We start from the raw sequence: 23,002 nt of genomic DNA on the forward strand, positions 1-23,002 counted from the left end.
TCCAATCCAGAATTCCTCTAAGCTTTATCTTAATTAACTTAGCTGGTTTATGTGGCAATGAGAAAGGCATGCATGACACACGAGGAGCCGTAGGAGGCGTTTGGAGGGGAACCGTACGCGAACAACCACAACAGAAGGCCACAGGATAAGCTCAAAGAGAGAAGCATTTATGGGACTCTCTCTATAGCTTGCTATATATACGAAAGCCAAGGAACTCGATCGAGTAGGGAGAACTCGAGGTTGCCGACGTAGCGAGCATCTCTAACAGAAAGTGAAGGGGAGGTTAGAATCGGAGGTAGAGATCCATCTCAACCTTCTTCTTTTTTTTTTCCTCTTGTTTTTTTTTTTTTTTTTTTTTTTTTTTTTTTTCCTCTTGATGTTTTATGAGTTTTACTCATTTGCATGCATGTTGTCATGAGAAAGAGCTATCACTTGGGTGGACAACATGGGTTTGGATCGTAATTTTGAAGCACATAATTATAAGGCGCTGAGTTAACTCATTCTTCATCTCACATGAAAAATGTCAGATATTCACTATGTATAGATTCAGATATCACTATTATACAAGGTAAACTAGAAGATCCATTAGATCTAGCGCATCAAAATATTGTTTCTCCACCGTTCTCTCTCTTTCTCTCGCTATCATCACTCCCTTCTCTACCACCGTCTCTCTTTTTCTCTCTCTCTTATCCTCTCCTTTAAGTCTCTTTCCCTCTATGAATCTCTCTTTCTTGGATTTTAAATATCTGCAAAGTTAAGTGACCTAACTTTTCACGGTATGATTTCTTAGAATTTTTGGAAAACTATAGGCTATATTTCATGACAAAGTAGCTTTATGATTTTTGTATTATTTGATTAAATGGTTGAGTATGTTATGTTTTATCTCAAAAAATGATATAAGAACTAATTAATATTTATTTCATACTTTTAAAAATAAGATATTCTGAATACATGACATGTTGAAAATGAATTCTAAAATTTGACCAGATGACTTTGGAAAACCAAACCTTTTAGAAGACTTCCCTTACCCACTTTCTTTTGGATTGAATTAGTCAACCTTAGTGGACTCATAACTTCTATAGAAGAAGATTGCATCTATTGGATTAGGCAGTAACTTATTGAGATGAAAAAAAACTACTATAGCTATTCTAGCTTCATCTTTGGGTAGTATTAATCTCTTGGTTTCTAACTCACCAAGAACCTATGATTCAAGAGGGTCACTAGACCCAATATGTATGACTTTGGCCACTATAAGTAGGTTTGAATATGGTTTAGAGCAAGATATACCATATTCAAAGCCAAATTGCACATTAAAATTATGCAGAGTTTATAACTTGTCTGGATGACATTCAATTGTAGAGCTCCTTTTATATTTTTATTTTGGTTAACCTTTTAAGGTTTGTGATGTTATATCCGCCCCTAAAGTGTTTGAGACATATGGCATTAGGGTGAGCTTTTATTTTTTTTGAGTCTCAAAATAGGTCAATCAAAGAAAAAAAATTTCTTTTTCAGAAATATTTTGATTCAAAGTAACTCATAATCTGGAATGTTTTAGACAATGCAACTAAAGAAGAAGTTGAAACAGGAGTAGAATTTGTCTTCAATAGGATTTTAGCTTTTTCATAATTATTTCACTAACGATAACTATTTGAGAAATATATAGCCCTTTTAACTAGTGATCGCTTCAATCCATATTATGTAAGGGTGAATGTCACTACTATAAATGGTGACCTTTGTAACAATTTAGTGATCTTTAGCAAAGATATATAAAAGATCTACTCTTATTCTCTGCTATTGTACTCTTGAGAATCCAGTTGAGTAGGTTGATAGAAATTTTTACTTCTCTCTAATCTGATCAGACCAAGCCTCTTGCAAGGCTTAAATGAAAAAAACGTACCCTCCAACTTAATGGTCATGGTTCTCTCAAGCCATTGGACTCAATTCCTCATGATCTATTCAATACCTTATTGTTGCCCTTGTTCCATAAATAACATGGACAAATTCAGGGCTAAGTCTCCAAATTTCACATGCCTCATGCATTAGTTTCCAAGCCAACCATTCATGATTCTTTTCCAAATTTAAGCCTTAGCAAACCTTAATATAAAAACAAAATGCGTGTAGGAGGCGACTTGTCCTCTGTGTAGTATCTTATCTACTCATTGGAAGCTCAAAACAATGAAGGCCATGATATTTTCTTTGAACATCAATTATCCTAGTGAAATGGTACAGTAGTTTTGGGCACAACTTTAGCAGAGAGAGTCACCAACTAGGAATTTGGATAAGGAAATTTGGTGAAAGACTTAATACCGACATTAAGGTGGGAAAGAACTATTGGAATGCAACACTCCTGAAGACAAGGTTCAAGGGCTCAAATTAGGGAATTTTTTTATTTACATATATACAAGGCTAGCATTTTTTTTTTTTAGCAGATCCACCATTTTCAAATACCAATTATAATAATTAAGTCTCATGAATACAAGGTTCAATGACTCAAATTAGTAGCGGTAGCCATAGGGTGTATGCCAACTACTCTATCCACGAGGGTTACCTATCTAGGTCTAAAAGGTTTTGAATCCTACATACTTAAGGAGTTCCTAGTTTGGGAGATGCATGCAAGAGATCTAGCTGGTTGCTTAGAAGAGTAATTCTTTGTATACCGCATGCAATATAGAAAAAATGCATCACCTTATCTGATTAGGCCACGTAGCCACCACCTTCCAACATGCATTTAATGACTGCAGTTCTGCTTTTTTGTTTGAAATTTTGAATAATGAAAGTGCGCCTCCTCTTTTGAAAAAATTATGATATCCTGTGGCTATCTTATGATATCCTACAATCAAATTATGACTTCCTGCACAGAAAGTCATAATTTAGCCACAGAATATCATAAAAAAGAGAGATATTTTTATTATTTAAAAATTTTATAAATTTTCAATAATAGAATGCCCTTCTCTCTTTATGACTATGCCTTTTGAAAAATATTATGACACATCCTGTGTGCAGGAAGTCATGATTTGACTATAGGATGTCATAATATGATCAGAATATCATAATTTTTTAAAAGAGGAGGGGCATTTTCGTTATTTAAAATTTCAAATGAAAAAATAAAACTATAGGTAGTAAATGCACATTGGAAAACAGTAGCTATATGGCCTAATCAGATAGGATAGTATATTTTTTCTATACTGCATGCGGTATACAAAGAATTTCTCTGCTTAGAAAGAGATAACCATTGCCTTTGTAATACTCAGCCCCTTTAGAGGTCTAACACACACTAAACTAGGACCAGCCCATTTGAGTAGCGTAGTTAGTTGGGTTGACCAAAATGAGCCCAAGCCAATTGGTCCAAATGCAAGAGAAGAAAAAGAAGGTGTTTTAACTAGGCACATGCACATCACTTTCCCTAGTGGTAAGGTAGAAACCGGATACGGATTGGATACCATCATATCTATATCCATATTTTATTTAATGAATACAAATATAGATATGGATATTATTCAGATGCACAAATTTATATATGTATTTGTTTTAAATGGATACGGATATAAAATTTAGAAAATGGAAGTATGGACATAATTATAGATATTACTTAGATAATTAAACTTTATGACTATAAAATCAAAGATATTACTAAATATCTGATAAATCTATAATTTATATATTATATATATTTTTTAAAAAAATTAATAAGTACTATATAAAATTATATAGGTTTATATCTAGATTCGGATATTCAGATATAGATCAGATAGTTGTCTATTCATATCCATATCTATTTTTATTTGATAGACATGGATACAGATATGGATATTAGTTGGATCTTCAAATTTTTATGTATATCTGGATTGATTCAAATACGAAAATAGATCCGGACGGATAATATTCATACCACAATTTCTCCCGATCTGGTGGAAGAGATGGAATTTGTTTGGGAATCGTACTCTTCCTTAACTCTATATGGGAGTTCGACATCCCAAGATTTAGGGAGCTCATAATGCTCCCTTGATTTCAGCTTATTTAGTGAGGTCTCAACTTTTTTATGACCTCCATGCTGATCTCAGTCCATAGAATCGAACATCATCAAATTTTTCTTCGTTGTTTTTGTTCCAAAGGTTGTCTGCCATATCCATTTTAATCCTTAGATCATGGGTTCTAATTGAGAAATTGCTAGATTTGGTTAGGAAAGGAGAGACCCTGATTCAATTTTGGGAACTCTGTTTTGAGATTTTTTTTCCTGAAAATTCTCGATACACTCAGCTCTGGCCACCAGTCTATGGCTATGTTGAGTCTCTTTGTAAGTCCCTGTCCTAGGCGAATCGACTATTGGTCAATGTTGAAGCTATCCTTTGAATGTTCCAATTAAATAGGTTCATGCCTTATTTTGCTTTTCTTTTCTTTGCACCACTTGGCCACCATGCCTGGCCGCCATCTCATAGCTAGATACTAACCTTTCTTCCCTCTTCATCTTCTTCCTTTGGAGGCATGAAGGCCTGACCCTCTCCTCTATTTTCTTAATTAAAAAAAGAAAGAAAAAAGAAGAGAGAGAAAGAGAGAGAGAGAGAGAGAGAACAAAATGCCCCCTAGTTTTGGTGACCATAGAGCCTGTGCTAGCTTTGGCCGAGTCCTCAATCTTTAATACCATGAGCTTAGCTACCGGTGAATGGCTGAAGCTTGATCCAATGTCTAACCTTTATGATTCCCTATTTTGGAGAAATTTTCCTTATTTTCTTGCCTTCTCTTCTCTTTTTTGGCCTTTCTCTTGTGTTCACCATGCTCATCTATTTGTAGGATACTAGCCTTTGATCAAACTAGTTTCTAATTGTTAGGCTCAACTCGGTGCTAGGATGTTGGATTTTGGATTCTAATTTTAGGGTTTATAATGATTAAATTCTAATAGAAATGTAAATTGCATATTAGGCATTGAACATGACTTCCAAAGTTAGTTAGTTTAGTTTCCAATTAATCATCTTGCAAGTGTAATAATCTATCTTCTCTAGATATTTCAAGTAAATAACTTTATTTTTGATACAAAATAAATTGTTCATTGATTTCTACGTGATTGTGAGTTTTATGAAACTATGTTTTTGAATGAAAAATAAGCATGTAATTTCAAGGAAATTTATTTTTGGAGTATTATTATGTTATGTTGATTTTATGTGGAATTTGCATAGTTTAATTGGATCATGGGATATTGTTATTCTACATGTCATATTTAGACTCTAAGCCTGACTATGTTCTATACTTGCCAATTGGGTGTTATGCACTAGCACTCTAACTAAGATCGAGCTTATTATTTTGGCCCTACTATAATGATATAAATATGGTATTTCAGCTCAGTACATAATTTACAAATGACCCACTCCACAGGATATAAATGCAACTCGATTTTCTGGCCTGGACATGGGATATAAGTATGGTTATATTTAAAGGTTGTTGAATTGAATATGACATGTTTTAAATCAAATTTATGAATATGAAAATGAATTTTAGATAGATATTAGATTTGTTTATTTTCATTTTGGAAAGAACCAATTTTGCTTAAATACTAATTTGGGGTGAAAATTTTCTTTGACTATTATATTTTGAATTATTGTATAATTTTTTAGATAATATATTCATTGTTTACTAGACTGTTGAGATCATTATCTTTTATTCTCTTATAGATTTAAAGAATTAATTACAGATGTGGGTACTACTATGGAGTGAGAATAGAAACGCTGCATTGACATACTTCAGATTTAGAATTACTATTAGAATCTTCTATGGTCCTATTTTTAATTAGCAATTGAAATATAATTAATGTTAGACTCTTGAGATTGTTAATTTTGATTTGTTAATTATTGAATATTGGATTTTATTTAATTAAATTCCTTTCGCTGCATTATATTTGATATCATGTCCGAATACCTTGCATGCTTGTAGAAGGTACTGCATAAATATGCGGTAGTTACTACATCCTTGGCTTGTGAATTCGGATCGAGGGTGTGATAGCTTTAGTTGAGAATAGCTTTCATTGGCCTTCATTGAAGAGAAATACAGCTAACCTTTTTTTTTTTTTTTTTTGTCATACTTGTCAGCTAGCTAAAACAAAGAAACCAAAAACTAGACTTTATACCCTTCTATCTATGCCATATATGCTTTGGAAATACTTGAGCATGGATATTGTCTCAGGATTATGTAGAACAACCCAAGGTCATCATTCAATCTTTGTTGTGGGTGAAAGATTTTTCAAAATAGCACATTTCATTCCATGCAGTAAGACATACGATGCCTCACATGTAGCTATATTTTTCTTTAGGGATATTGTCAAGCCGTACAGCTTACCTAGTTCCATTATATCTGATAGCAATGTTAAGTTTCTCAGTTACTTTGGGAAGATATTTTGAAATTATGTGGTATAACTTGATGTTTTCCTCTGCATTTCACCTCCAAACTGATGGCCAGATTGAAACACATGGTAATTTGGGTTATTTGCTTAGATCGATGTTTAGGACACAAGCAGGGTAATTAGGACTTGGTGCTACCTAGTGCTGAATTCACTTATAATAACTCTATTTAAGTCTACATGTAAGAGCTCATTTAAGTCTATATGCCTTTTGATTTTGTTTGTAATTGCTGTCTGATATCCATGTTTCTGAACCCTGCAGACAATTTTGCCTAACACAGCTAATCTGTATGCAGAGATTAGGCGCAAAATTGCAGTAAGTAATGTGAATTATACAACTGCTGCTAATGTGCATTGTAAGGATAAAGAGTTTGATGTGAAAGATAATATCATGGTTCGCATTCGTCCAGAAATTTTTCTAAAAATTTCTTCAGAAACTATATGCCTGAGCCAATGGCCTAATTCCACATTATTAGAAAATTTGGACCAACCGCATATCACTTTGATTTACCTAATTGTATTAGCCTATTTGGATGTCGATTGGTTATTTCATATCAGTTGCAAAATTGGTGGTATGGGAAAGAAGCAATGAACATGAGAGACATTAGAGTTTTTGTACTGCATGGGTTCTAGAATGGTCTTCTGTTTTGAGCCTTTAATTAATTATTTCATAAAACCTATTCCATTGTTAACTACTCATATGCGCCCAGGCTTAAATTTCCCAAACTTGGGATTCTCTTATCATGTGGCACAAAAAACAAAGGTGGCGTAAGTAGCCTTGAGAAAAAATAATAACTAAGAAAAATTATGAAAGAAAACATAAAATAATAATAAAGGCTGAACAAACTATTGTCTGCTTCTCTTCTCGAATAATTCCATTTGGCTCTTTCATTTCCTCTCTTTTCTTTTATATATTTACCATTTAATGAATACGGCAAAATTTCCACTTTGCACGATTCCTTATAACATCTCTAGTATAACAAAAGGCTTGCATTCACCTCTTTATTTCTCATTTTTCTCCTTCCTCTTATCCTTTTCTTCCCCTCTCATATTCATCTTCTCTTCCTATGCTATTTTAGCGACTAGATTTGAAGCATATTACATCTTCCCTAAAAAATATAAAATGCATCATACCCACCCTTAAAAAAAAAATAAGTGCATCACACCCATCAAATCATTTCTAATTTTGGCACCTCTGGTTCATGCATCTTGGAGAATTACTTTATATCATTCCCGTAATCACGTAATATAAATCTTCATTATACCCTTCATTCTGCTTTCATCTTGCTTGTGATTTTTGTAGGCCGGCATCGTCATCAAGCATTTTGGTTTTTCTATTCTCTCTCATATTTTTTGAAACCATTATGGAGGCCACATACTGGGATGCTGAGATGATGTAAGATAGTGATATTGATTTTTGTTCTCTAGTTTTATTTTTGATGAATAGTTATTTCTTTAGAGTGATCCTTTTAATTTTGATTTCTGATTGCAGGCTTAATTGTTATATTTATGATTATTTATTGAAAAGAAACTTACATGTTACTGCTCAAACTTTCATGGAGGAAGCAAAGGTCCCTAGAGGGCCTGTGGGTAAGGATGCAATATTATTTTTGAATAGTTGTATATTTAGTTTGTATTGAGATATTCTTTGTAAAACTATATTGGCCAGATACATACTTAAACTGATTCCACTATTTTTTGTGATTTTTATAAAGCTATTGATGATTCTAGCAGTGGTTTCTTGCTTGAATGGTGGTCTATTTTTAGTGATGCGTACTTTACATGGCAGTCAATTATGAAGCTCAACAAGAAATGAATAAGGTAAATGAATATTTAGCATCTCTTATTATTTTAAATTATATTGTTGAGATCTATTATTTTCTCTTTTAATAAAATATATTGAGTATTTTTAATTGATCCTCCTCTTACTAATCACTTTTTAGGTTTTACCATTCGAGCCTATTAATCAGGCAATGCCAGGTCTACCACTTCATCTTCCCAGGTGCATATTTTTATAGTCTGTAAGATGTTTAGACTAAAAGTTCCATATTATTTGCTTAATTTCTTTAAAATTATAATTTGATTGCTTTTTTGATACAGACAAATGGAACATGTTAAGATTCCAAATTCTCCACAAACGGTAAGTTATTTCTTCAACATTCTTGAAGTCATAGTTCACATATTGTAAGTTTTCCAAAAGGAAAAAAAACACATGTTATCAAGTACAACCAAAGAATAAAATTATTCTATTTATATTTAAAAATCTTATTCTAAATGCACCAATAAAAAGTGTATTCTTAAAAGAGCATTTGGAATATCATGAAGTTCTACTAACTTATAAATATTAAATATCTTGATTTTCATCCATTTGTGTTTATTTGCTTCTACACAATGTCATAAGATCCACATACAATTCTCAATAAACATTTTGGTTTCTACATTTTCATCCAATAAACTAAAACCTAATTATTTACTTGAGGTATAAGTTGTCTATATGATTTTAAAATCTAGTTCGATCTAGGTCACAACTTGAAATGTGATTCTAGAAAACTCCTTAAAAATGTAAAAAATTAATTATCTAGCTTGAGTATATTATATATCGTTAAGCAGCAAAGTTAGTCTTCAAGTAACAAAAATGGATTGATGATTTCTGTTGCAGGGTTTTAGGCATCCCCAAATGAGTACTGTGCCGATGGAATTTTTCAATAGATCTAACCTTCATCCTGAAACAAGAGTTTCTTGTGCCGGTTAGTTTATATTGACTAAGCTCTCACTTAATAATAGATGATTAGTATTAATCATTAGATTTGCTAACTAAGTCATTCCTTCAACTTGATGAAAAATTCAAAATCTTTGAGTTTATTTTCATGATTATATATAAGCAAAATAAATAAAGAAGGTAGCTCTTGGGTGATTAGTTTTTGTTATTATTGCTGCCAAAATCCAGCTCAGTTCGGACCATCTGAAGGATGCTCAGCTCGATCTACGGTAGTGGGATATGATCTACCTTAAAGTCATAGATCTACATACAAAAAGAACGAAAAAACTTGCCAAATTAGCTCCGATCGGACTCTCCGATGTCTAAGTCAGGTCATGCTTTAAAATAATAATAAGAAAAATAATAGATGATTAGAGTGATGTTACCCTATCCTAGTCGGTTTGATTCTTAGGTCGGTCTTCTCCTGACTTCAACATTGTAATGACCTTAACCTTCTCAGGTCAACCTTCTGATGACCTCGAGCTTAGTCTTCACCTCACCCTCTAGCTTGGGCTCACCTTACCTTGGCCTTCATCTCGGCCTCGCCCTTAGCCTTCATCTTGGCCTTAGCCTTAGTCTTGATCTTGGGTTCATATAGACTCATAGACTATAAAAAAGAAAGAAAAGCAGAATGAGAGATGAGGGCCTATGAGCCTCTCACCATGACAATTTTGATTTGTGGGAGTTTCTTCCTTTGAAAGCTTGTCCTTTTAAGGTCCCTTGGCCTTATTTATGTAGGGGTGGGAGCAAGGACCCATTATAATTGGAGGTGGAAATCAAGAGATGAGACATAACGTCCTCTTTAAAGGCCATTGCTTTCTTTCTTTATTTGAATTTAAATCTACCATAATCATCCTTCCATTTTAAGATTCTTCTTAATGGCAAAAGCTCTAACAGTCTAGAATTCAAATACCTTTACAAAATTAGTTGCCATGTGTCCAACCACAATTTGTTTCTTGTCCTTTAAAGTGGAGGTTAATTTTATTAAAATGATCTTAATGTTTTTGTAACTTATAAATAATTCAAAGTACAAATATTTATTTTCATAAAATATAAGTGATTGTTTATTATAAATTGTTATGCACTATTATAAAGATTTTGAATCTTGCCTTTTCACAACAAAACATGATAATCATAATTATTTATAATTTTATATAAAATTAAGTAAAATTAAGTTACTAGTTAAGGAATAAGTCCTGAATACTTAAACTCAATAATCTTTATCGATACTTTTATATAAATTTAGCATTTCTCAATATAAGCTTTTTTTTGTCAAATGGAAATTATATTTTAAATTGCCTTTAAAAAAATCAAAAACAATATTGTAGCACTTGCAATGTTGAGGTGATCAATAGTAAAACTCTAAGAACCATGAACTAAACATTTGGTTTCCTCGACTAAAATAATTAGATGCATTATATAATGCTTATGCTTATGAATGATGCATTAAATAAAACGTATAAAAAGTAGTTGAATATTAGTTCAAAATGTATGGTAATGATGTCTTTATGAGTGATATGCTTACTAAAAAAACAAGAAAAAACTTTGATGAAGTTTTGATCAAAACAAAAACAACAAATAATGAAACAAAAACTAAAATTATGAAATTATCTAGAACTCGTTCTTTTCTTAAGCTTATATTTCTTTTTGTGGCAAAAGATGGTCAATCATTCAGAAAATGAAAATAGAACTAGGTATACATACACCTCAAAAGCTAGGATGTCTAAGAAATAGCTAATACAAGACAATATAAGCATAAAAAGAGAGTAAAGGGGAAACAATTAAGTAAAACTAAAGGAGGAGCTGGTAGTTTGATGAGCCTCCCATCATGTGATAGAAGTTTCCATTACATGCTGCCGTTTGGCATCTAAACTTCCAAATGAGAGGTTCCCAATTTGTTCACTGCAATGCTTTATACCTAATAAATACTTAACCTAGATAAGATAGGAAATTTTTCGCATATTACATCCCAACAACTAGGCAAGCTCCATACTTCTCCCTTGATTGATGTTCAGTAGTGGGTACAAGATAAAATGACGGAAGTTGATTTTCAGTCCAGAGCAAAGATGAAAGGCATTGAGAATAAATTTCAAGGCCACTATTGCCTTCTTTTAGCCTTGTAGAAAATTATCATGTCATTGTGTATTGGAAACCCTGAATTCTTGTGTTAATTCAATTCGGGACTAAACACTCAAGAATGTCTCCTTCATACAAGTCCCATTTTAAAATAGCTGATATCCACCTATGCCAAACCATACTAAAGCCTTTTGCTTCCAATAAGACTAAAATGAAGATCTAGTTTAGTGTATCATAACTGTCTTAAGCTTTTTGTTCATTATGACTTAAGTCATGCCTCTGACTTAAGATTATGAACTAGGGTCATGGCAACCGCCATGTCCTCATGAAGAACATTCTTATAAGCATGGTATCAAATACATCATAGTGGAGATAATTTAAATAATTAAAAGTTAAAATTCAATCAACTAATAGATCCAACTGATAAATAAAATTCAAAAATCTTACATCCATTAAATCTCAAATAATAGTCCTATACAATATAATAATAAATCCAAATCTAAATTTTGTTGATATTATCAATTTTTGCTTCTAATCTCACTCCCAAAATGGTACTCATATCTATAACTAAGCATCTAAATCTGAAAAAGAAAAAGAGAATAATGAGCTTGATAGCCTAATAAGCAGTGAATACTTTGGCTAGATAATTCATACGATAATATAGAATGTGACAGTCAAAATACAATATATGATTAATCGATGTAGAAACATAAGCAATTCATTTTCAAAATATAAATAATCCCAATATCTTTTAAATATTCATATTTATGGTTATAATTCTTATTTGAAAATTGATTATATTAAATAATTTGATTCAAAATAAATTCTATCCAATTCATCAGTCTTTAACTATGACCACACTTATATCCTGTGATAGGATCAAACATCACATTTATATCCTATGATTGGACTGAAAAACCATAGTTATATCTTATGACGGGACTGGAACACCACACTTATATCTTGTAGCTTGGTCAAAAATAGAATCATGAGCTTAGTAATGTTAAAATACCAATGCATAATCCCAAATTAATAGTGTTTAAAATATAGTCAACCTGAGAACCAAATCTCATTTATATCAAAATTCTTTTCATAAAATAATATATATCATATTCAAATCAATATATATATATATACGATATTAGATCAGTCAAAAATTATAGTAATAGTTCAAAAAAATATTGCTTTGAACTTTCATATTAATTTTCATTCAAAATATATTTTTATAAAATTTATTAATCATATAAATCAACTAATAATTTATCTAATATTCAAAATAATATTATATAAATAAAAATTTAGAGAAGGTGGATCATTACTTATCTACTCCAATAAATCAAAATAATAATAGAAATCTTTTTCTAAAATTTTTAATTGATAGATCATATCACAATATCCCACTGCTAAATATCTTCTTATTCAGACAATCACAACCTTATATATAATCAACTCCAATAATTAGAAAGGATTATGAATAATTAAGAAAGAATTGATGGATAGTCACATCAATGATTCTAGGTCTATCTGATCATCTAATTACATCCAACAAAGATTAGACTTGAATATAGCTAATTCAACAATGATCGAGAGTGATCAAATCAATTATATCCACCAAGAATCAAGATGGAGGTTGGTACACCACCCAATAATCAAGAGTTAATTCGATCAAATAACTTTATTTAATCAAAATCACTTAAGATATAAGAATTCAATAGACATCCATAAAAACTAGATCTTTTGATTCTTGACAAAGGTTCAGACAATGCGTAACTGCCCGACCAATAAAGTAATTTGAAGTCATTCCATTGGGTCAACTCAGATTTAAAGGAATAAAACTTGAACCCTTCACTAAGTTCGTAAATCAAGTAAAGAGAGAATGATAGAGGAGAAGAAAAATTAATAAAATGGAATAGAGCTGATCAAGTGACACTATCTGATATCCCAATTAATTTGCATCAAGATGATTTAATCAAATCAGGATTGAATTAGTGTACATATGGTTCAATAAAAATCATGAATAATTAAATCTAGTAGAATCCAGTCTAGTCAAGATCGATGTCGGCATGTTGCCTGATGATTACAGATCAAGACTCAATTCACTAGGTTTAGATTAGAATTTTTGAAGAGAAAGCTCTTAACTAGACCAATCCTAGAGAGATAAACTTCATAAAAAAAAATAATTCTAGAGAGATAAAATTTTAGCAAAAGAAATTAGAGAGGAAGTGTGGAAGAGAGAGGAGAGAGAACCTGAGAAAAGAGAAAGGAGTAGAAGAGAGAGAAAATTTCTCTCTCTTCTTTTTTTTTTCTAATGAAACAAGGGAGTCTTGTTCCCCTTCTATTTTGGGAAGAAGGGAGTGCCGCTGGCATGGCTAAGGCTATAGTGGCATGGCTGGCAGTTATCATCCGATGGTTGGCAGTGATGATTGACATTGGCAACATTAAAAAGAATGATAGAAAATAAGAGAAAAATGGGGTCAGTTTCTTCATGAAAAATCTAACAATTGCCAGCTAGAATCGAAACTTTAAAGATTGAGGAAGAGAGAGAGGAGGGTAACTCAAGGGGGTGGGGCTGATTAAATAGAATGGAGGGAGGTTCATTTCCAATCGACATCAACTTTCCTCTAGCAAGATCCAGCAAGATCGAGAGGGAGAAGGAAGACTCCCATCAGAAGTCCTCTTTATCTCAAATTTTTTTTTCTTGCCACTTTAACAATTGTGCAACTCTTCATAGGTCAATTTTTGGTGATTAGGCTTGTCAAGTGGACTAGGCTCAATCTGATATCAAGCTGGATTGTGTCAGATATTACAATCTCTCTATACCAAACCATACTGGAGGCTTTTGCTTCCTACAAGACTAAAATGAAGTTCTAGTTTCCTATGTCATAAGAGTCTTAAGCTCATATTTAAAATAGGTGAACATAAAATGAAAGAATATCAATTGTATTTCAAAAGAACTCTAATGTACGTAGGCTATTATTGGGTTAAGTATGCATGGAATATAAAGATTGCAATTCTTTGAAGGTACTATGACCATCTCTTTAGCTTTTCAACATGAAAATATACAAAATTAAAGTAGTATTTTTTTTTTAAAATAAATACTACCTCAAAATATTGTTTCATTTTCCTCTTGTTTGGTTACAATTGTGGTGACTTTGGAATGAGCATGCATGAGTGATATGTTATTACACATCAAGTACATTTTGTATTTTATATATTTTCTAGTATATTTGTCCCTAGCTATATCCAAATACTTTGGTTTATATCAAAGTATTTATTTAAAAATAATAATGAGTATGGACCCTCGAATGTGGGTCTTAATTGAACTCAACTGAGCCTTAATTCTAGACCTGTTAGGTTTGGCCATATGAATTCTTTTTGTCCATTCCACTTTATTTAGGGCCATACTTTCTGAAATATATAACATTATCAGATCTTTTCTTACTACTTTATTGTATACAATTTTTGGTCTACCTCTATCCTTGTTTCTTTCTATATGTATCAAATCACTTCTCCCCATCGATGCATCCCTTGGCCTACAATGTATATGTCAAAACCATCTTATCATCCTTCTCTCAATTTATCCTTACTTGCTGCTAACACTACATTTTAAGAATGATTTCATTAATCTTTTCTTGTGTTGCTACATCTATCTCAATGTTCTCATTTTAGCCATACTCATCTTGTGCACTTATAGTTTTTTAATTACCCAACATTCTGTCCATAAAACATAACAGTTTTATGGCTATCATATAAAGTTGTTCCTTCAATCTACCATGTATCTTTCTAATATATATTGCACTTCTCTATTATGACCATCTTGCTTTTATTCTATGAATAATATCCTCCTCAATCTCTTGTTTCATATGAATAATCAATCTTAAATATGTTAAATGATCGCTCTAATGAACCTCATGTTCCTCAATTTTCACTTGACTTTCATCTTTATTTCTAATTTAACTAAATAAATTTAATGTACTAGTTTTGGTCTTGCTTAACATGAAACCTTTACATTCTAATGTATTGTTCGATAATTAAGTCCAACTTTAGTATCATTCACAAAAAGCATATGCCAAGGAATACTGAATATGCCTAGTATGCTCATGCAAAACTAGCTATAGAAAGATAAAAGATTTAAAGCAGATTCTTGGTGCATGATTGGAAATGCACTAATATTAGTACATGCAATTCTTACACTAGTGAGCAATCTATTGTACATATTTTTAATCACATTAATATAACTAATGAAAACTTCTTTTTTTTTTTCTAACATCTATCATAAGCCTTCTATAGGGACTCTATCATATATTTTCTCTATATCAATAAAACTATAAAGATCTTGTCTCTTTTTTGTATATTTCTCTATAAACATTCGAATGTGAAAAATAGCTTCTATAGTTGACTTTTTTGGTAAAAATCAAATTGATTCTATGATATTTTTTTTTATGACACCTTAATTTGAGCTCAATCACACCCTCTTCTAATGCTTCCCACTATGGATATGAGTTTAATAAATCGATAGTCAGAACAATTTTGAATAGTCTTTATTCTTATAAATAAATATTATAGTGCTCCTATATAATCTAAATACTTTCAAACCTTCATAAGGACTCTAGCAAGTCCAACTGCTTGTCCTATTTTTATCTTTTTCATAACCTCCTTTATCTCATATACTCTAATTCTACAGGTATACTTGATATTTTATCCTTAATGGAGGTAGTAAGGTATCCTAATTATTTATATGGATTTTATTATATAGATATAATGTCAAATTCTTATATATTTGAAGGATCCTATGCTTTAACAAGTTGGCCAACCAACACTTCTCCTTATGTCCATAGATTTTATAGCAATGATGAAAACAAATCTTATTAAGATCAAAGACTTGATCAGTATCTTGATTATTTGATTTGTAAATATAATGCATGATTCTTGGAAACGCACTTATCTCTTGAGTTGGATAGAAGGGACAAAGCTTACTAAAAACTTATTTGGTTAATTATGCTTCTAGTCACTTAGTTACCCACCTTTTTTTAAAAGATCCCTAAAGTTCAAAAACCTGAAGTTTAATACCTCTAATTGGTGAACCTTTTTAATATGGTCCTTCATTTGGATTTCAACAAAGATGATGTGGCATTAACTGAGGTGATATAGTATAGATAACATGATATATAGGTGATGAAGTGGATAACATAACATATGGGTGATGAAGTGGCATAATGGATGAAAAATTAATTTTGGTGATTTGGTATGAATGATGATGTGGCATATGAATGAAGATATGGCATGTGCTATAAAATTTTTTGCCTAAAAGTGTCTAATCATCGGATGATATGCCAGCATCCATATGCCATACATCATTCATATAGGTGATGACCTAGCTATATTGTAGAATTTTCTATCTAAAAGTATCCAGTCATTAAATGCCATATCATCATCCATATATCATGTCATCACTCATATGCCATGTCATTATCTATGTACCATAAATTATAGTTTTGATCCACTAAGTTTCACAAATAGTTTTACATGACCCTTATAGTTTTAAAAAGAATCTCTAATTAGGTCCTTTAATTTTAAGATGCGGTTTAGTTAAATTAATATACTTTGGATAATTTGAATGAACATGAAGAGGTAACATATATATTAAAAATAAGAAAAAATTATATGTTATTCATTTGATCTTTCATTCCATCCCCTAATCTCATTTTTTCTAAAATGCAAACATAGAGAGTTTGATTTGAACTCAAGAGAAATGAAAAGCAAAAGAGGAGAAATACAAAAGAAAGAAAGAAATTTTTACTTTTGATTTATTTATTCTCTTAGCTTATGTATGAATAAACATCTGAGATCTTTAGTTGCATAGTCCATAATTGCCGACCCATTCTTTTCAAGAAAAATCTAAGTAGCAGCAATAAGCTCAACAATGATGAAATTCAGAATGCTAAGCCCACATATTTGTTCACCATAATCGCTATGGTTACAATAGCAATCTTCAAATCCTCGAAACAGATATGCTTCAGAATAATCTTTAAGTCCAGACTCAGCCTGCTTGTTTTGAATACTAGTGCCATATTTAGCTTTTTAAATGCATTCAGTGATTCACCCTATGTCAGAATCATCACCTATCCTACCATCAAACCAAAAAATTTAAATTAAATCATACTTGAAAATTAAAGGACCTAATTAATTTTCTTTTTAAGTATAAGGACCATGTAAAAATATTTATGAAACCTAGAGGATCCAAAATATAATATAAGGTATATGGATGATGATGTGGCTTTGGGTGATGATGTGTCATATAGATGCTGACATGTTACTTGGTGATTGGATACCTTTAAATAAAAAATTTTACAACACATACCATGTGATCACTCATGCCATGTCATCAAAATAAAAATTTTATTTATTATGTCATGTCATCTATGCCACATCTCCTTGGTTAATGCCATATCATCTCCATTTAGATGGATTTTGCCACATAAGCCTTGGTTTCACTATGCAAGCACCACTTTTCGCTAGCTAGGATTTCTGGTGAGAGAAAGTGGTTGGAATATGGAAGAAAGATCACGTTAAAATGGTTCACAAATTACAAGAACTAAACTTCAAGTTTTGAACTTTAGTGAACTTTTAAAAAGGACATTAATTCAGGGACTAAAAGCATAATTAACCAAAACTTATTTAAGATCAATAACTTAATAAAAGAATGGAAATGGTAACATTAATTTCCAATTATTAGGTTAATTTATGTATCATAGTAACACTCTTTATTGTACATGTCCTTCAAGTATCCAATCAATTATCCACAACCTTGTCCTCGATTTATGCAATTCCGAGTACCCCTTTAATATGATCTTTCTCCTTCTCAATCTTGCTTTACTTGCACAAGTAATCGCACAATATGATCTAGTAGTTGTTCAAGATGGCTAAAACATACGTTCATATTATGAAAATGAGTTATAAATATGACAATATTATTTCTACATCATTGACTAAAGAAGGCCTACTGTCTGATTAGTATAAGAATCTTAACTAGGTATTATCGATTGTCTTGATCTAATAAAAAATTATAGTTTTATACTTGATCAATACATTTTAAGATGGCTATTATAGTATATGTTGTATGCTATAGAATAAAAGTGTTGAAGTTCATATTAAATCATTAATAATGCTTGGGTTACACAAGAATCCTATGATATCCTGCAACTAGGGAAAGTAATTAGTATCTAGCAATTATATTATAATCCCCTTGTTCAATGTGAGTTGCATATTTACAATGAGTACAAATGCAAATAACTGTAAAATGATGTTATCATACTTCTTTTGAGAAAATGATTTTTTAGGTAAAAGGATTTTTCTTTATATTGAAACCATTATCAATAATGAAAATATTCTTCAAGAACTTTTAGTTAGTAAGATGCAACATCATTGCCAAATCTACTATGATGATCAAGGAATTTTGTTTTTGACTAGTTTGAGGCCAAATAAATTATATAGTGGATTATTTTTTCCCCTTTCACTCTGTATGTGTATGGTATATATGTAAGGATCAAAGATCTCAAGTTAATGGAAAAAGTAATCAAAATCATTAATGAATTAGTCCATGTTTTTAGTTAATATCAATGAATTGTACCATGATAGATTGTGGCAATACAAAAATTTTTTATAGTTTGAAATGAATATCTCAGTCATACTTATTTTCAAGGCACAACCTTCAACTATTTTACTTATATCAGGTACCTGCTTGAGCAATATTATTCTCATAGAAACTCTAACCAGGTTTGCAAGTGCATAACTCGCTACCAGGCAAAAGAGAAGTGCTCATAGAACCCTGAAAGGTTCAGCACTTTATATAATGAAACCCTAGAATGGGATATCTATATATTACCATTAACAAACACATGATTAATTAGTTCTTAGTTAAATCTTGCATATAAATGTTATGCCATCAAATAGAATTTTACTGTAAATAATTTATGTATGATGAGATGTGCATTTTAGTCTTTTGCTACATTAGTATTTCATGTTGGTTTTCAAGAGATATCTCCTTCATAAACAATTGCTGCCACATGGATTGCAAGCATCTATGATGAGAAACTATACAAAGCCCTCAACAGCTACTTGCACTGATATACATCCTCCAATGCTTAATCCTCTAGGTAATGTTTTCATTAAAATAAACAATCAAATTGGTACTCCATCAGTTCCAAAAGATCAAGAAATGGTTATGTCAACTTTGGAAGAGGAGGTACGTATTTTCAAAATTAATGCTATTCCTTGTTCTCAACTTATTCCACCAAATGAAATGCTTAAAGCCCAAAGCTTTTTGGTGCTTGAAGTACTAATTTATAAATCTAATGTTTTGACTTGTGTATGCTATTTTTCTTAAACTCGCGAATACAAAATTGAAGGATCAGTTCATGAGGGGCCAACAATCCAAAAAGCAGGTTGGTAGCCTATGATCGTTGCACTACATTTCAGATTTCAAATGCAATGAATAAAATATCTTTTAATTAACATATACGTAATTTACAAGAAAGGGGAAGGAGCCCTCGTATTCTACGAAAGATAGTTCACAACCTATAGATACTGTTGGTGTGTCCAATGTTACTTCTGCTATAGTTGGTGGTACACCTTGTGCTACATCAACATCCAGAATTATATATGAATGCTTTTGTACTACTGACAATAGAATGCTTGATAATTCTGTTAAAGGCGGAGAATCTTTTGAGATTTCTGAGCCAATGGTAATAATTTTTATTCCAATATATGCTAGATTAAAACTTTGTTTCTCTATCATTTATTCCTTTCTCTTGCTTACAGAATGAGGCAATTTATGTTGATAATGGCTTAGCCGAGAACAATGTAGAATCTGAGCCGTCACCTGAGGGTGGTGATGATATATAATACAAGAGCTCAACCTTTGAGGACTAAGAGGAAAAGTTCTTCAGGTTGCAACAAAAATGCATAAAAGGTGATGGTTTCACAAATACACGTTGACTAAAATAACTTTAGCTTGTTGAGTTTGTGATGCATGATGATAGCTCTATAGTACTAAAATAGTGACAAGCACTTCTGTCAGACCAAGAACTTGATGAATAACGAGGATATATTAAATAAAAAATTATATTTTTTGTAAAGAACCATTGTTCAGTGCAATTATCATGTTATTCTCTGTTCAACTTCTACTGCTCAAGCTGATTTGCTTAGTTACATATCAGAAAATAAATCTTTTAACATAAATCTACTTTTATTGTTAAAGTCGTTTGGAGGTATCATCTATTGTGCTTACACAACCACAAAAGTTGTCTTGAATTTCATACATTTTATGTTTAAATATTCTAGAATGAGCAAATATCACTCAGAAGCATAAGTATATTTTATTATCTTACAATGTCAATCTTAAGGTTTCTGCATCTCATTTGTCATGTAAATCTTTTCTAGCAATCTTTTTTAGCCAAAATATTTTAATAGACATCTATTCAATTATGGTATTGAACTTTCACGATCCATCATTCATTTTTCACAATTTTATCCACAAATTCTTCCGGTATAGTTTTTTTTTTTTTTTTTTTTGAGGCAATTCTTCCAGTATAGATTGACGTTCATTTTTCACTCAAATTGCAATAGTATATTGTCAATTTTTGTTATTTTATGATGACAATAAATCGTATTCTAATGTCATACTCTATGAGTTTCAAATTATTCATAGTGGACTAAGCTGGTGAGCTTGGACATGCCATGAAACTTAATTTTTCTTGTTGCTGGGCAGGTCATGGGGTGTTAATGAGTGGTAGATTGTTGGTCATCTACTACCCTTGAGTAACATATTAGGAAGCACACAGAATCAACATAATGCTTGGTCATTAATTGGTCAGCTTGGAAATAAGTCCCAAGAAAGCTTTGAATATTATGGGGAATTGATACTCCGAGTTAAAGAGAAGCAAAATTTTATAAAATATCAAACTGTAATTGATGAATAAGAAGGAATTTATTGATTAATTCTTATGAAAGGGTAGTCTCATAACGCTCCATTCGAGACTAGGATGTGTGGGAGGATTGGATTTAGATAAGATTGGAAGCCGTGAAAATATGCAATTAGGGAACTGCTGGCCAACTTCTTAATATATGCTGCAGTTGATTTCTTATTGCTTATCTGATTGTTCTACGATAGAAATCAAATTATAATTGCATCAACTTTATAAACCTAGTCATAACTGCGTGGGAATGTGTTTGGATGCATTAACAAGTGGTACTAAATGGACTTATAGCCACCTCTGTATCCACTTAGGAATGTTAGTTTGTCATTGCACTTATATGGCAAACCGATATTATTAAGAGAGTTTATATGGCTTGATGTTGCTACTAGAAGCCAAATATCGAACACTGCTGTAGTAGAAGTTTGATACCTCTCCCACTTCCATTTAAATTTACCAGAGGTCGTAGATCCTGGCTCAGTATAATAAAGTCTGATGGGTCAAGTTTCCAACCTCATTATAGTTGACACTGATTTTGTTCTAATTCTGTCGCTTGGGCCATTGATCCCTAGGGTTTATTTCCATGTGCCATTCTTTTTCCTACCCTTAGGACCAAACAAAGTGCTTCAAGGTGAATCTCTATAATGGTCTGAATTCCATGCTACAACAAGTGACAACAAGTGAAGTTTCAAGATAGATTTACCTTTTGAACATCAGTTTTACTTAGGGTGCGTTTGGTTAGCTATTAAAAAAATATTTTTTTATTTTTAATTTTTAAAAAAAAAATCTCAAAAAGTAATATTTGGTAACATCATGAAAAGCAAAAAGTAAAAATCAAAATAATCAAAATAATTGCTTTATATGCAAAGCAAAATTTTTTTGCTTTCCAAAATTTTTTTTCTGCTTTTTTTGCTTCTCCACATCTAAAACGCCAAATCAAAAAGTAAAAAGCCGAACCCTTCTCTCTAGTCGAGCTCTTCCCCTCCCCACCCCTTCTCCCTCCCTTCTCGAACCCTTCTCTCTCATCGAGCTCTTCAGCTGCCATCTCTTTTGTTTTATAGCAACGTAATTACCAAACATATTTTTGCTTTTTTGCTTTTACTCAATAACAAAAATCAAAAAAATAAAAAATATTTTTTAAAAATCAAAAATTAAAAATCAAAAAGTGTAACCAAACGCACCTTTAGTTAATTATATATATATTTGAGAGTGATGTTCCTCTTATTTATGGTCCAAACCCTCTCTCTTCTTTCTTTTCATATTTTATCCTATTAAGTCCTTACTTCTCTTGTCAACCTATAGTCATTCACTAAAGAGAGAGGTGAGAGAGTGAGAATGGCACTAAATGTTTAGATGTGAAAAGAAGGAACAAGAATCCCATAGGAGCTCCAAATTTAGAAATCTCTAAGAAATGCCCTAAAGGAAACAAAGTGAAGAAGTTGAACCCACATGCTTGCATATATCAAAGATTATTTTTAGTAGTTACAAAAGCAAGCTGGGATTAATTGTCTTTTGACATTTCTAGCTCTTTTACTTCTCCTAGGAAATAGCTTCTCCTTAGATCAACTAAAGCATTGGCATGGGAAGATGGATAAGTTTTGTCAAAAAAGAATTATATATGTTTCACTCTTACTGGAAAGCATGATTTTGCTTTAGAACATGACATTTAATTGCTTTTTGGACCAAAGTCTGTTACTCACATCTTGTTGACAACAATCCATATTGTTGACAACATTTAATTTTTTGGCCCACAAATCACCACCTTGCAATTATATTGACCTAAACTTCTAATTTAAAATCGATTAGATG

At 31.6% G+C, this 23,002-nt stretch overlaps 1 protein-coding gene across 2 annotated transcripts; it reads left to right on the top strand.

The window, feature by feature from the left end:
- The first annotated feature begins 209 nt into the window (after nt 1–209).
- On the top strand, nt 210–21,914 carry LOC105042747 (uncharacterized). Of its 2 annotated transcripts, XM_073255200.1 has the most exons (11): nt 210–295; nt 6,648–6,701; nt 7,689–7,781; nt 7,878–7,975; nt 8,101–8,206; nt 8,329–8,387; nt 8,486–8,525; nt 9,045–9,132; nt 19,376–19,464; nt 19,628–19,663; nt 20,040–21,914. In XM_073255200.1, exons 5-11 carry the CDS (start codon nt 8,168–8,170, stop codon nt 20,121–20,123), a joined length of 435 nt encoding a protein of 144 aa, XP_073111301.1. In that variant the 5' UTR covers nt 210–295; nt 6,648–6,701; nt 7,689–7,781; nt 7,878–7,975; nt 8,101–8,167; the 3' UTR covers nt 20,124–21,914. The 2 variants fall into 2 exon arrangements, with proteins under 2 accessions (XP_073111301.1, XP_029120174.2); XM_029264341.2 differs by lacking the exon at nt 7,689–7,781 and having other exon boundaries at nt 240–295.
- Nucleotides 21,915–23,002: the final 1,088 nt, after the last annotated feature.

The sequence above is a fragment of the Elaeis guineensis genome, chromosome 4, assembly GCF_000442705.2.
Source record: "Elaeis guineensis isolate ETL-2024a chromosome 4, EG11, whole genome shotgun sequence".
NCBI lineage: Eukaryota > Viridiplantae > Streptophyta > Magnoliopsida > Arecales > Arecaceae > Elaeis > Elaeis guineensis.